Raw genomic sequence first — 17,495 nt, forward strand, 5'->3', positions numbered from 1 at the left:
GTAGGAGGGTCAGACACACAGCTAGTACCACCCACTGTCAAAAAACCTCAAGAGGAGAGAAACACTAAAGAGATCCACCCCAAACACTCTGTCACACATATTCCGACAAGCAGCAGATCTCAAGTAAATTCACACATGCGGCATATTTTGTAAGAGAAGTTTTGATTTTCTTATGACTGTTACAAAGCATTTGCTGACTGATAGCTTTTTATAAATCCCACAGTGCCCCTGTCACCATATGTACAGGAATGTGAAGTCCAGAGTTGTGTCCCCTAGGCAGGGCAGGATCTGATATTTGAAATTTCAAATCACAATGTTATAAGATTCATGTTCAGTTTTGTCAAATACTTAAGCTGCCATTTTATATTGGGATATTGACGTATTAATAGATATTTAAAGTTGACAATGTATCGCTACAAATGTATGAACATCACTACGAATGTATTAATTTACTGCCAAAGAAATGGTGACATTTATTGAGATTACAGTGGTCAGATTGGCTAACATCCTGCTTAAAGCTGCATGCCACTTATTTAGGACTTCCCGCTTGAGACAACAATAATGAAACCGATCAATTACGTGATTATAGGTTACTGGTGCACCTAGGGGATGTAACTCTGCACAGCAATTTGGGGCACCTTGGAATATAGGGCCATCCTAAACCTCAAATGTTGTACACGATTACTGTAGTAAAACTGTTATCCCTTCAACAACTTGTATGTGTGTGTTGTGTTGGGCAGGTGAATCTCTCGGACAGGGACAGCTTCAAAGCAATGTGGAGTAAAACTGGAGTAAAACTGGAGAAAAGGATCATAACCTCTTGCTCCTCGGGCTTCTAGAGGAGAGAAGAAATAACATCATTAGTTGTCAGTCACATTTACTCAACAACAAAAGTTAGGGGTCATGAATATCAATGGGCATATGCTTAAAGGTTAAAGATCACATATACTCTAGGGGGGTACAAATACATAAATCACTAGCTGGCATCGCTATAAATGAAACCCCGTCATTAAAACTACTCACTTCGGTATTTAATTAACTTAAATCGACCTTTTTGACAACAGTGCACAATTCTCACCCGGGAACGAAATCTCAACCAATCAGAGCGGGGCGTCTCTGTGACGTCATATGAGGAATAGATGTGATGGCCGATGCAGAATTCATCTACATTTCAGGGGGTAAATTATCTTGTTTACAGGTTTGTATAAACCTGAAATCGTGACAACTGTTGTTGAAAATGAAAGATAAATGTTCTCACAATCTACTGTCATTTAATTTTGTCTCCTGCTTTGCCTAGTTTCCGAGTTACAACTTGTTTTCATAGACGATTCTGTCAAAATCGCTTGGTATCGTTAGGCCTTATTTGTATAATGACTAATCCAAATTGATCCTATTTCTGTGTTTTTTTACCTCAATATTTAATCATGTCATGTAAAAATCTGTTTGTATTCTCAAAACAGTGTCGGCCCATAAGTTCACACATGCAATACAGCAATTAATACTCCCTTGTTGTAACCCGTGTTAGGTGGTATAAACCTACACATGTTATTTGTCATCATTCACTTGATGGTCAGTTAATGAATTTATAACAGATATAATTAATGGTAACACACTTAGATTACCCGACAAAGGTTCCCATTTGGCATTTCTTGTGTCTGGAGTAAATATTCAACATTATAAACATCAATCAAAGGATTAACCGATAACACGCTAATTGATTAATTACTTTTATTTTTCACAGCTGATTTGTCAAAAGGTAGTGTTTATGTATGTACATTTACTAAACTATACTGAATACACTCTGGCGTGTCAGTGTCTGCGTAAAAACAATGTCCTTCTTTCAAAGGATTAACCGGCAATACATTGATTGATTGCTCATTATTGGCTAACTAAATTACTGTAAAGAAAGACGGACATTATGCAATTAGTTGCCAGGTGTGCTATCTTGGGTGACCAATGAGACTATACACCAATGTGAAATACCTGAAAAGATTTATCACTTTTTCGTATATTAAACTGTTAAAAGACACATCACTTGGAACAGCTGCAGATGAATGGCATATCACTCGTTTTTGTGGATATCGATGGATACATTCCTCGAGCAAGGTAATAGCCTGACATTGTTCCTATAACTTTAATCTTTGCATTTTTAATCTTTTAATTTTAATATTTGCATTTTGTTTTTATTCATTTGTCGTGGCATTCAACAGAATCATTGTTTTCGCCGTGAAGTGTAATGAGACAGACAACATACACTAGGGTGTGTGTGCGAATTATGATTCACATTGGCAAACTACAAAATGTCTAGATGTTACAGTTCTGGTATATATTCACTATAAGCATCAGCAGATCGTCTGTTTCTTATTAAGTTTCAAAATGCATACAAGTATGATAATAAACTAATTAGGATTATAAGACCAAATATAAAGACGCGCATTGACTAGTATCTACATCCCGGTGAGTGGACATTAACCATGTGCATCTAGCAAGAAATTTATTGCGCAGTATTGTGACTTCGACCCCCACCTCGCTTCCGTGGAAGAAATCGTTATGTTATAAGTTGTGTCATGCAAAATCCTTTTGGTTATGATTCCAATTCATATTTAACTACGAGTAGAAATCAGTTTTGATTTTCTAACTTGATGAAAACAAACCATAATCTCATTAATTCTAACAGACTTCAGCCCGTCACTTTACGATTTTCAAAATGGCGGCGCCCTGTCGCGAACATTCGCCAGTCTGAGGATAAATGCTAATTAGGTTTGTTTTCATCGAGTTACAAAATCAAAACTACTTTCTACTGGTAGTAAAATATGTATTTGATTGATGGCAATAGGATTTTGCATGACATAGCTTATAACATAACAATTTCTCTCGTGGCAGCGAGGTGGGTGTCAATATAATACTACTTACAATATTATTGTTACTTCGACCACAACCTCTCCCCCGAGGATGAAATCGTTATGTTACAAGTTGTGTCACGGAAAATCTTTATGGTCATCAATCATGTACATCTTTTACTACAACTAGTAAGTAGTTTTGATTCTTTAACTTCCATGAAGCGATCTGAACACAAGTAAGATATCGTTTCAGGCTTCCACAATGGTCGCTTCGCAAACATAACCCATTTAGAACGAACTGCGAGGTCCTGTGGAAATCTGTGCATGGTGACACCATCGCCCGACCCCTAGGAACAATTGACGACAAAGCAACGATTCGGCATGTTGTCTTTGATGTCGAGAAATCATCAAAATGATGAGCGTGCTACACACTTTCTATACAATTAACTGAAAATCGTTCCTCATATGACGTCACTGCAGTGCTCTGGCGACAGAGTTACGTAACCTGTCTGTGGTTTCGTAAAGGCGGGCGAGAGTGAAGCAGGCGACATTTTGGCAACTTTTAATCGCTCGGTATTAATTAACCACAAGTTTTTTAAGAATGAATTTGGTGTTCCGCATAAGTCTAACCACAAATCTTTCATATGTAATAGTTAACAGAGTACAAAAAAACAAAGTTTAGTGGTTCTTTAAGTAAAGAAACTGTTCATAATGTATGGCTGGGGGGTGATGATGATTTGGGGTGGGGTAGGGTAAACACACATTTTGTTCTGGGGAGGTGGGAGTTCATAAATCTTGTACACATTGATTTGGGGGGAGAGGTGTGTCATCACACACCCTCCCCCCGCCATAAATTATGAACAGTCCCTGTGAGGTAAGCAATTTCATAAAAAAGAAATATTCCTTAAATATTTATAATCTTTAACATTTTGTTGAGCAAAAACAGTATTTATCTGATAAGTAGAAGCAGCAACTGTTTTGAAATATGACTGTAAAAACCACAGTAACATTTAATTTTGTGGTTTTGACTGTTCCACAACTATCACAACCCGGCAACTCACTCTCATTTTGGACTGTACATGTTTTGGAATCATTTATTTCACATTTCTCTACCAGATTGGGTCCTATGGTTGTTTGTTTTTCAATGAGTCTGTATTTGAATGTAGGTTGGTTGGGTAGAGGCTCTGTGTTCCGGACAGGTGAAGGTGAAGGTGAAGGTCACTAACTGGGTCAGTGAAATCAGATGGATCGGTGACAGGCCTACCAAAGAAAACTTTGCCACTGTGCAGAAAAACGCAGGAAAGCCCACATTAATGGTGGAAATAGCAGCATAAACATAATACCTCGCTACTGAAACAGTTAAAACGGGAACTTTAAATCGCTAAAACTGGATAAAAAAACGAAGAGCCTGCAACTTTGAGTTTGCGCATGTGCATATGGAAGAGGAAGCCTCGAACGCATGTTGACATTTTACAGCTTGGACAAAAGTTACATACATGTACCTTTCTAAGTATTTTTGCTGTGTTATTTGGCATTTATCATCATGATACTTGTGTGCACACTTGTTTAGTTTACTTTCCATTCATATGAAATGATTGACAGCAATTATTTCGACATATTCAATACTTTTTCTACGTGAGGCCATTCAAGGTTGTTCAGTAAGCTGAAAGAAGCGCGGATCGTAATGCGCAGTAGAGGTCAAAGTTTTCTGATTAAAATGTTGCAGTTTCATAGTCTTTCGTTGCCCGTGTTTACTGTTTCAGTAGCGAGGTAATATGTTTATGTTGCTTTTTCCACGATTAATGTGGGCTTTTCTGCGTTTTTCTACACAGTCGGATAGCTTTCTTTGGTAGGCCTGAGTGACTGCCCTACACAGGAGCACACATAGCACATGATGCGTCTCCTTCAGTGAGTGACCTTACAAAATAGACCCCACTCTAGATACATCAGGGAAAGGGCACCTGTCAGTTAATTGTGGGTTGAAATGAATCAACAAGCACACTGACCCACTGACCAAGACAATACCAATGTAGTGATCTTTTACTGTGGAATGTATGTTGATGAATTATAAATTGAATTTATTATCATTGTTACACTAACCATTAATATTTTCAGTGGCCCAATAGATAAACCTGTGTTTTTAATGAAAGAGTTAATGACACTTTGACAATCACGATTAATTTTGAAGAATGTTTTGTATGAAAAACCACTAAACTGTAAAAGGAAGCCAAGACGTGCCAAGTCTGGCAGACAATTTTTTTTCAGAAAAATACTCAAAATTTACTTCTTTTGATGCAGGTAAATCATTACGTCCCCTTCTGAAGTCAGGTGGGGTAACTATTGCCTCAAAAGTGGCAAGTAATCTCAAATCTTTCATGCTCATACTGAAAATCAGGGCCTCAGGAATCAACGCTCTCATTGACTGAACATTGCAACATTGGAAGCAACAAAAATAAACGTTAGTTTCAATACATTGTGATTATTAAACTGAAATTTCATTATAAAACACGTTATCAAAACTTAACATGCATCATTACAGCTTCACAACACTGTGTTCAGCTATATTCACGCACACAAAACAAGCCTGTAAATCACATGTCTCTAGCCTGGACCAGACAATCCAGTGACTGATATTGGGAGCAGCATCCCACACATTGGGTCATGATGACCAGAGACCATAGAACCTGTCCACCAAACCACTGATAGTCTGGGTTCAACTCCATGCAGGAATCACCACAGAACAGAAAGTGTTCTAGCCTGCTCAGGACAAGATAGCCAGCTAGAACAGTGGTGTGTCCCATATTCCAAACATAAATACAAAATATAATAAACAGTTAAAAAATATAATCAAAGCAAAGTGTTTGCATAGCAAAACATTTCAAGGACAATAAACAAAGCAAACTGTCTTAATTATAATGGTTATCAAAAACAAACCAAGGGTAAATAACTTACTTAAAATGAAAGAAAAGAAATAATAAAGATTTCTGCAAAATATCTAAAATTGGCAAGGATTCGTTTACCAAATCAAAGTAAATTGCTCAGATAAAAAGCTAAAGAAAAAAGTGTTTGAACCAATCTGCAAAAATGCTAAAGACAAACTAGTCATCATACATACACTGCTGCTTCAGCTACTGATCCAAAGTTATAAACACTGCATTACATGGTGGCAATCAGAGATTTATCAATAAATATCTACCGATATGTGATGCCAAAAGTACCTGACAAGTACAGTTATTTAAGATAAATGGTTCATCGAAGACAATGTGCTCAGGAAGATGTTTGTTTCATATCTAATTTCTTTAATGTCATCTCAGTAATCATCAACAGCTTCAGGACAGAGGTCAGTCCCGTGATTGTGGGGGTCAACTCTGACCTGTCCCACATACACTATACTCAATGTATTCAAGAGAGTTTCAAGAGAAAACTCACGTCACAAGACTGTCATGGAGCAGTGTAAGGGAGATAACTCTACCCATCTTACAAGCACTGTACATGACTAAAGCTCTCTCTACTGATTGTCTTACATTTAAACACAGCAGTGACCAAATTGTGAAATAATATCTTTTGAAAAAATGTTTAAGATTCCCAATGAGAACACTTTTGCAAATAAGTAGCATTCTAACTTATATATATCCTCACTTGTACTTTAATCCTGAGGCAGATTTAAGAAAATACTCCGTTTAGCAAGCATGGCAGAGACATATACAGACTATGACTTGAACTACTGAACTGAGGCCTGAGTATGGTATTGTCTGTTACCATCCAAAACTGACCTCCACAGGAGGTAGCACTTGGATGAGATCAAGTGACCTCTCCCTGGAAATATTACAACCTATTGCTTCACAGACCACCATGACATCACAGTGACATCATCAGTGTCTCAGCCAATGAAGCGAGTTATCTAGACTGTCTACACATCTACAGGCACCAAGACTGGAACATGTTTGTCCATGTCAATTCATGTGCTGTTTACACAGGCAGCTAGAGCCATTAAGTTAGCTAGAGCCATTAAGTTAGCTAATCTGTTTGTCTACTCTACATTCATATCTACAATGTATCATGCAAGAAAGCCAAGATATTTCACCCAGTTCAACTCTAGTCATGCACTAGACTGTTGCAGATTCTACCTCAAGCTGTTCTATTAAAGGAATTTTGTCAATGGTTTGTCTGTGACGCTCACCTGGAGGAAGGCTCTATAACACCTTCAGGGCTGAAATATCATCATTGGAGTTTTACTGTGCCATAAAGTAGTTCTTCTCTTACATTACTTATAAGCAGGTTGCGACCAGATATCCTGCTTCACGCATATTGCTTTACCTTATGATGACTGTTTCTTGTTTAACGCCAAACTATATTCCAGCTATATGGCGACTGTGTGAATAATCGAGACTGGACCAAACAATCCAGTGATCAACAGCATGTGCATCAATCTATGCAATTGGGAACCGATGACATGTGTCAAGCAGGTTACAACCATAGCAAAACTAGACAGATTGCTATTCGGTGAGCGTCTTCATAAGATAAGTTTAGTGGCCTCTCAGGAAGAGAATAGATTGCTGGAGTCCTATTTAGTGAGCGTCTTCACAAGATAAGTTTAGTGGCCTCTCAGGAAGAGTATAGATTGCTTGAGCCCTATTCAGTGAGCGTCTTCATTAGATATGTTTAGTGGCCTCTCAGGAAGAGAATAGATTGCTGGAGCCCTATTCAGTGAGAGTCTTCATTACATATGTTTAGTGGCCTCTTAGGAAGAGAATAGATTGCTGGAGTCCTATTCAGTGAGAGTCTTCATTAGATATGTTTAGTGGCCTCTTAGGAAGAGAATAGATTGCTGGAGTCCTATTCAGTGAGAGTCTTCATTAGATAAGTTTAGTGGCCTCTCAGGAAGAGTATAGATTGTTTGAGCCCTATTCAGTGAGCGTCTTCATTAGAAATGTTTAGTGGCCTCTCAGGAAGAGAATAGATTGCTGGAGCCCTATTCAGTGAGCGTCTTCATTAGAAATGTTTAGTGGCCTCTCAGGAAGAGTATAGATTGCTGGAGTCCTATTCAGTGAGCGTCGTCATTAGATATGTTTAGTGGCCTCTCAGGAAGAGTATAGATTGCTGGAGTCCTATTCAGTGAGCGTCTTCATTAGATATGTTTAGTGGCCTCTCAGGAAGAGAATAGATTGCTGGAGTCCTATTCAGTGAGCGTCTTCATTAGATATGTTTAGTGGCCTCTCAGGAAGAGAATAGATTGCTGGAGTCCTATTCAGTGAGAGTCTTCATTAGATATGTTTAGTGGCCTCTCAGGAAGAGAATAGATTGCTGGAGTCCTATTCAGTGAGCGTCTTCACAAGATAAGTTTAGTGGCCTCTCAGGAAGAGAATAGATTGCTGGAACCCTATTCAGTGAGCATTAGATATGTTTAGTGGCCTCTCAAGAGAATATTGCTGGAGTATTAGTGAGGCCTCTCAGGAAGAGAATAGATTGCTGGAGCCCTATTCAGTGAGAGTGAGAGTCTTCATTAGATATGTTTAGTGGCCTCTCAGGAAGAGAATAGATTGCTGGAGCCCTATTCAGTGAGAGTCTTCATCAGATAAGTTTAGTGGCCTCTCAGGAAGAGTATAGATTGCTGGAGAGAATAGATTGCTGGAGCCCTATTCAGTGAGCGTCTTCATTAGAAATGTTTAGTGGCCTCTCAGGAAGAGAATAGATTGCTGGAGTCCTATTCAGTGAGAGTCTTCATTAGATATGTTTAGTGGCCTCTCAGGAAGAGTATAGATTGCTGGAGCCCTATTCAGTGAGCGTCTTCATTAGATATGTTTAGTGGCCTCTCAGGAAGAGTATAGATTGCTGGAGCCCTATTCAGTGAGCGTCTTCATTAGATATGTTTAGTGGCCTCTCAGGAAGAGTATAGATTGCTGGAGTCCTATTCAGTGAGTGTCTTCATTAGATATGTTTAGTGGCCTCTTAGGAAGAGTATAGATTGCTGGAGCCCTATTCAGTGAGCGTCTTCATTAGAAATGTTTAGTGGCCTCTTAGGAAGAGAATAGATTGCTGGAGTCCTATTCAGTGAGCGTCTTCATCAGATATGTTTAGTGGCCTCTCAGGAAGAGTATAGATTGCTGGAGCCCTATTCAGTGAGCGTCTTCATTAGATATGTTTAGTGGCCTCTCAGGAAGAGTATAGATTGCTGGAGTCCTATTCAGTGAGAGTCTTCATTACATATGTTTAGTGGCCTCTCAGGAAGAGTATAGATTGCTGGAGCCCTATTCAGTGAGCGTCTTCATTAGAAATGTTTAGTGGCCTCTCAGGAAGAGAATATATTGCTGGAGTCCTATTCAGTGAGCGTCTTCATTAGATATGTTTAGTGGCCTCTCAGGAAGAGTATAGATTGCTGGAGTCCTATTCAGTGAGCGTCTTCATTAGATATGTTTAGTGGCCTCTCAGGAAGAGTATAGATTGCTGGAGCCCTATTCAGTGAGCGTCTTCATTAGAAATGTTTAGTGGCCTCTTAGGAAGAGTATAGATTGCTGGAGTCCTATTCAGTGAGCGTCTTCATTAGAAATGTTTAGTGGCCTCTTAGGAAGAGAATAGATTGCTGGAGTCCTATTCAGTGAGAGTCTTCATCAGATATGTTTAGTGGCCTCTCAGGAAGAGAATAGATTGCTGGAACCCTATTCAGTGAGAGTCTTCATTAGATATGTTTAGTGGCCTCTCAGGAAGAGTATAGATTGCTTGAGCCCTATTCAGTGAGAGTCTTCATTACATATGTTTAGTGGCCTCTTAGGAAGAGAATAGATTGCTGGAGCCCTATTCAGTGACCGACAAGATAAGGGTCACAGGAATTTGTTTTCTTCACTTTGAGAAAGAAGCAAGAATGTTAAAAACAAACAGTATCATTAGTATGAGGGATCTTTCTAAGATTTTAAACTTAATTACCATGGCAACCAAACTGGGAAAGCACATCATTCTTTTCAAAATAGGGATTTCTGTTAAAGTTGGTAGGATTTCAAATTAACTTGAGGGGAAAACTAACCACTATAGCCTTTTCAACTCCTCTACTGGTTCTATTTTCGGCAAAATAAAACACCCCTCTACAATGCCATAACACTGGTAGTCATGTTACTATGACTACATGTCACTTGTAGCGACGTTGGCTGCCGTTTTGGGGCCAAATACAGGAGGGCGGTGTTGCACAAAATGACCTCAGCGCCAAGACTTTCGTAAGTCTATGTTAAGGTCTTGGTGTTACAATCACCTTAATGCTAAGAATATTGCATGTCTATGTTAAGGTATGGGAGTAACAATCACCTTAGTGCTAATATCGCTTAGTACAACCGCACACTGGTCTAGATAAATCCCTGCGAGAGTTGATAAGTTAGCGTTCAGCTAATGGACAGGGCCGGACAGGATACTACGTCAGAATCTGAGGGACTTAGTTGTCACTAGAGGTGACAGTTCTGGAATCTAATTTGTCAACAGAAGCATGCACAACTTACTTTCAAACATCAACTGTCCAATAAATGATTTGAAAACACCTAAATAAAACCATCAAATCATCACAACAGGTTCTGTTTCAAGTGATCTTAAAGCTACTGTTACCAGTATGTCATAAATGTATATCTCTGGAATATAGTTAGAGGTTAACCTGTTATGGTTTCAGTCATCGTGTCCTCACGTTCGGGGGCATACAGATATAAGGAGTCGAATGATTGGACAGCTGGAATCGGTAAAAGATTGTCTCAATATCAGAAACAAATTACAAAACAAACCCTAAAACACAATCACACATTCATACAAATAGCAAACACAATAAACAAATAAGAATGAGCATCAGACACTAATAATTAACTATGACAAAAGGACCACAAGTACCATCACTGTATATGTCCTACTGATGTACACTATGTCTCACACAGATCAGTGGTTCTCTGACTGAGCTGATACAGGAACATCGGAACATCAAACCTACCCTTCTTGGTGCCGCCTTTGTCATCTTTTTCTTTCCTTGTCCCTCCCTTCTTGTCCTCCTCTTTCGCTTTGGGGTCCTACAGACATGGGAACGAAGTGTTATAATACTGGTAGTATCTCTAACATGGCAAGTGTTATAATACTGGTAGTATCTCTAACATAGCAAGTGTTATAATACTGGTAGTATCTCTAACATGGCAAGTGTTGTAATACTGGTAGTATCTCTAACATGGCAAGTGTTGTAATACTGGTACTCTTATCTCTAACATGGCAAGTGTTATAATACTGGTACTCTTATCTCTAACATGGCAAGTGTTTTAACACTGGTACTCTTATCTCTAACATGGCAAGTGTTATAATACTGGTACTCTTATCTCTAACATGGCCAGTGTTGTAATACCGGTACTCTTATCTCTAACATGGCAAGTGTTATAATACTGGTACTCTTATCTCTAACATTGCAAGTGTTATAATACTGGAACTCTTATCACTAACATGGCAAGTGATGTAGTACTGGTACTCTTATCTCTAACATGGCAAGTGTTATAATACTGGTACTCTTATCTCTAACATGGCAAGTGTTATAATACTGGTAGTATCTCTAACATGGCAAGTGTTATAATACTGGTACTCTTATCTCTAACATGGAAAGTGTTATAATATTGGTACTCTTATCTCTAACATGGAAAGTGTTATAATACTGGAACTCTTATCACTAACATGGCAAGTGTTGTAGTACTGGTACTCTTATCTCTAACATGGCAAGTGTTATAGTACTGGTACTCTTATATCTAACATGGCAAGTGTTATAATACTGGTATTCTTATCTCTAACATGGCAAGTGTTATAATACTGGTACTCTTATCTCTAACATGGCAAGTGTTATAACACTGGTACTCTTATCTCTAACATGGCAAGTGTTATAATACTGGTACTCTTATCTCTAACATGGCCAGTGTTGTAATACCGGTACTCTTATCTCTAACATGGCAAGTGTTATAATACTGGTACTCTTATCTCTAACATTGCAAGTGTTATAATACTGGAACTCTTATCACTAACATGGCAAGTGATGTAGTACTGGTACTCTTATCTCTAACATGGCAAGTGTTATAATACTGGTACTCTTATCTCTAACATGGCAAGTGTTATAATACTGGTAGTATCTCTAACATGGCAAGTGTTATCATACTGGTACTCTTATCTCTAACATGGCAAGTGTTATAATACTGGTACTCTTATCTCTAACATGGCAAGTGTTATAATACTGGAACTCTTATCTCTAACATGGCAAGTGTTATAATACTGGAACTCTTATCTCTAACATGGCAAGTGTTGTAATACTGGTACTCTTATCTCTAACATGGCAAGTGTTATAATACTGGAACTCTTATCTCTAACATGGCAAGTGTTGTAATACTGGTACTCTTATCTCTAACATGGCAAGTGTTATAATACTGGTAGTATCTCTAACATGGAAAGTGTTATAATACTGGTACTCTTATCTCTAACATGGAAAGTGTTATAATATTGGTACTCTTATCTCTAACATGGAAAGTGTTATAATACTGGAACTCTTATCACTAACATGGCAAGTGTTATAATACTGGTACTCTTATCTCTAACATGGAAAGTGTTATAATACTGGTACTCTTATCTCTAACATGGAAAGTGTTATAATACTGGTACTCTTATCTCTAACATGGCAAGTGTTATAATACTGGTACTCTTATCTCTAACATGGAAAGTGTTATAATACTGGTACTCTTATCTCTAACATGGAAAGTGTTATAATATTGGTACTCTTATCTCTAACATGGAAAGTGTTATAATACTGGAACTCTTATCACTAACATGGCAAGTGTTATAATACTGGTTATATACTGGTCTTATCTCTAACATGGCAAGTGTTATAATACTGGTACTCTTATCTCTAACATGGCAAGTGTTATAATACTGGTACTCTTATCTCTAACATGGCAAGTGTTATAATACTGGTACTCTTATCTCTAACATGGCAAGTGTTATAATACTGGTACTCTTATCTCTAACATGGCAAGTGTTATAATACTGGTACTCTTATCTCTAACATGGCAAGTGTTATAATACTGGTACTCTTATCTCTAACATGGCAAGTGTTATAATACTGGAACTCTTATCTCTAACATGGCAAGTGTTATAATACTGGTACTCTTATCTCTAACATGGCAAGTGTTGTAATACTGGTACTCTTATCTCTAACATGGCAAGTGTTATAATACTGGTACTCTTATCTCTAACATGGCAAGTGTTATAATACTGGTACTCTTATCTCTAACATGGCAAGTGTTATAATACTGGTACTCTTATCTCTAACATGGCAAGTGTTATAATACTGGTACTCTTATCTCTAACATGGTACTCTTTATCTCTAACATGGAAAGTGTTATAATAGTGGTACTCTTATCTCTAACATGGAAAGTGTTATAATACTGGAACTCTTATCACTAACATGGCAAGTGTTGTAGTACTGGTACTCTTATCTCTAACATGGCAAGTGTTATAGTACTGGTACTCTTATATCTAACATGGCAAGTGTTATAATACTGGTATTCTTATCTCTAACATGGCAAGTGTTATAATACTGGTACTCTTATCTCTAACATGGCAAATGTTATAATACTGGTACTCTTATCTCTAACATGGCAAGTGTTATAATACTGGTAGTATCTCTAACATGGCAAGTGTTGTAATACTGGTAGTATCTCTAACATGGCAAGTGTTATAATACTGGTAGTATCTCTAACATGGCAAGTGTTGTAATACTGGTAGTATCTCTAACATGGCAAGTGTTATAATACTGGTAGTATCTCTAACATGGCAAGTGTTATAATACTGGTAGTATCTCTAACATGGCAAGTGTTGTAATACTGGTAGTATCTCTAACATGGCAAGTGTTGTAATACTGGTAGTATCTCTAACATGGCAAGTGTTATAATACTGGTAGTATCTCTAACATGGCAAGTGTTATAATACTGGTAGTATCTCTAACATGGCAAGTGTTATAATACTGGTAGTATCTCTAACATGGCAAGTGTTATAATACTGGAACTCTTATCTCTTATCTCGGTTGTATTACCAATATTGTATCACCAGTATTGTATTACCAATATAGTATCACCAGTACTTGTTTACCAATATTCTATCACCCGTACTATATTACCAATATTGTATCACCAGTATTGTATTACCAATATTGTATCACCAGTACTGTATTACCATCACCAGTACTGTATTACCAATATTGTATCACCAGTACTGTATTGCCAATACTATATTACCATTATTGTATTACCAATATTGTATCACCAGTATTGTATTACCAATATTGTATCACGAGTACTGTGTTACCAATATTGTATCACCAGTATTGTATTACCAATATTGTATCACGAGTACTGTATTACCAATATTGTATCACCAGTACTTGTTTACCAATATTCTATCACCCGTACTATATTACCAATGTTGTATCACCAGTTTTGTATTACCAATATTGTATCACCAGTATTGTATTACCAATATTGTATCACCAGTGCTGTATTACCAATATTGTATCACTGGTACTTTATTACCAATATAATATCACCAGTACTGTATTACCAATATTGTATCACCAGTACTGTATTACCAATATAATATCACCAGTACTGTATTACCAATATTGTATCACCAGTACTGTATTACCAATATTGTATCACCGGTGCTTTATTATCAATATTGTATCACCAGTGCTGTGTTACCAATATTGTATCACCAGTATTGTATTACCAATATTGTATCACCAGTACTGTATTGCCATCACCAGTACTGTATTACCAATATTGTATCACCAGTACTATTGCCAATACTATATTACCATTATTGTATTACCAATATTGTATCACCAGTATTGTATTACCAATGTTGTATCACCAGTTTTGTATTACCAATGTTGTATCAACCAGTGTTTGTATTACCAATATTGTACCAGTACTGTATTACCAATGTTGTATCACCAGTACTGTATTACCAATATTGTATCACCAGTACTGTATTACCAATATTGTATCACCAGTACTGTATTACCAATATTGTATCACCGGTACTGTATTGCCAATATTATATTACCAGTATTGTATTACCAATATTGTATCACCAGTACTGTATTGCCAATACTATATTACCATTATTGTATTACCAATATTGTATCACCAGTATTGTATTACCAATATTGTATCACGAGTACTGTATTACCAATATTGTATCACCAGTATTGTATTACCAATATTGTATCACGAGTACTGTATTACCAATATTGTATCACCAGTACTTGTTTACCAATATTCTATCACCCGTACTATATTACCAATGTTGTATCACCAGTTTTGTATTACCAATATTGTATCACCAGTATTGTATTACCAATATTGTATCACCAGTGCTGTATTACCAATATTGTATCACTGGTACTTTATTACCAATATAATATCACCAGTACTGTATTACCAATATTGTATCACCAGTACTGTATTACCAATATAATATCACCAGTACTGTATTACCAATATTGTATCACCAGTACTGTATTACCAATATTGTATCACCGGTACTTTATTATCAATATTGTATCACCAGTACTGTGTTACCAATATTGTATCACCAGTATTGTATTACCAATATTGTATCACCAGTACTGTATTACCATCACCAGTACTGTATTACCAATATTGTATCACCAGTACTGTATTGCCAATACTATATTACCATTATTGTATTACCAATATTGTATCACCAGTATTGTATTACCAATATTGTATCACCAGTACTGTATTACCAATGTTGTATCACCAGTTTTGTATTACCAATATTGTATCACCAGTACTGTATTACCAATGTTGTATCACCAGTACTGTATTACCAATATTGTATCACCAGTACTGTATTACCAATATTGTATCACCGGTACTGTATTGCCAATATTATATTACCAGTATTGTATTACCAATATTGTATCACCAGTACTGTATTGCCAATACTATATTACCATTATTGTATTACCAATATTGTATTACCAATATTGTATCACCAGTATTGTATTACCAATATTGTATTACCAGCTTGTACACCAGTACTGCTTGTATACCGTTGTCAGTACTAACGCAATACTGGAACAATACATTTGACATGTATCAGTTGCCTGCAACAGTATAAAGCCACAGAGAGTACCTTATTCTTTTTGGCAGATGGCTTGTCTCGCTTAGACTTGTCCCTGTCCGTGTGAGAGCTGCTACGTACACTGCCAGGACGGTCCTTAGAATCCGCTCTGCGACTCGGTGGTGGCTAGGGGTGAACAGTGCAAAGTGAACAGTGAACAAAGACATGCAGATATACCATCATATATCACCTACAAGGTCTAAAAGGTTCAACAGGTCATGAAGGCCTTTTGGCGACCCATACTCAAAGGAAAGGTTCATGAAGCAGAAATATTTCCTGCTCACGAAGGTAGCCTGTGCAAGTACAATGGCGTCGTTATCAGGCAGGAATGTAGAGACAGTCTTACCAGTCTTAATTTTCATGGGTTGGGTAGCCTAGTGGTTGAAGCGTTAACTCTTCGCGCCAAAGACTTGGGTTCGATTTCCCAAATGGGTACAATTCGTGAAGGTCATTTCTGGTGTCCCCCACCGTGATGTTGCTGGATTATTGCTAAAAGCGGCATAAAACTAAACTCACTCACTCACTCTAATTTTCAAAATGTACCAGTGAAATTCCATCATCTATGCACCCAACAGCCTGGTCGTACGGTCTTACAGACGGATCTAAAAACTATGGCAGATCCAATTCCATCATCTGTGCACCCAACAGCCTGGTCTTACAGACGGATCTAAAGACTACGACAGATCAAAGGGAGGTAATTTATCTTACAAACAGTAGTTTCCCCATTTTGATTTCACAAATTTGGTAAAGGTAGGACGTGTAAAGGAGAGTTGGAGGATGGGTTATCATGTAGTTCTGAGAGTTTCTTGTGCTTTAATCCTGACCAAACTGAAACACTAGTATCTCCTGAGTGACTTTCCTGAGTGAAACATGTCTCTGTTCTCCCTGCAGTGAACGGGTAACTAGTGGCAGTGATTGTAAGGCGCCTTACTCTCTATAAGGTTGGTATTTGCATACTCCCCAGGGTGTTGAGAATGGGAATTTAGTGCACACTGATCCACTAGGCAAGGTACCCAATGGAGTGCTGTGACCATGCATCAGTGGGTGTTTTTTGTGCATCACAAATAAGTATTAATTATTAATAGTACTTACAGATTTATTTCTCTCTGGAGAACCTTTCTCTGAGATGAGACGACGACGTGCCACCACCTCTTCGTGTGTCAGGGGAAACCGAGACAGTGCCTACAGACGAGATATAGGCTATACATGTAATCTCACTCATAAGGTGACCCCTTGTAAAATCAATGAACTCAATGCTAATCTCTGTACCCTGCTTGCAAACTAATTAGAAGATAATGCTACTCTGTTTTCAATGTGGCAGTCCTTTATCGTTGATTTAAGATGGCTAAATGTAACTTAAAAACTGAACGTGCTTTTTCCTGCTTGGAAGTTTCTTCAATGGGATTAAGCTAAAAAAATTCTTCTTCAAACCATTTGCTTTTTAGGGACCGTTCATAATTTATGGTT

At 37.6% G+C, this 17,495-nt stretch overlaps 1 protein-coding gene across 1 annotated transcript in view; it reads right to left on the minus strand.

Annotated features, from left to right (window-relative positions):
• The window catches only part of LOC124284375 (leucine-rich repeat-containing protein 71-like), a 70,999-nt gene that overhangs the window by 26,540 nt on the left and 26,964 nt on the right, over window positions 1–17,495 (minus strand). The window contains 3 exon segments of the mRNA XM_046720462.1: window positions 10,795–10,870; window positions 16,041–16,154; window positions 17,121–17,210. Of these exon segments, the coding sequence (XP_046576418.1) occupies window positions 10,795–10,870; window positions 16,041–16,154; window positions 17,121–17,210 (280 nt within the window).

The sequence above is a fragment of the Haliotis rubra genome, unplaced genomic scaffold (assembly GCF_003918875.1).
Source record: "Haliotis rubra isolate DU_JTF1 unplaced genomic scaffold, ASM391887v1 Scf335, whole genome shotgun sequence".
NCBI classification, from domain to species: Eukaryota; Metazoa; Mollusca; class Gastropoda; order Lepetellida; family Haliotidae; genus Haliotis; species Haliotis rubra.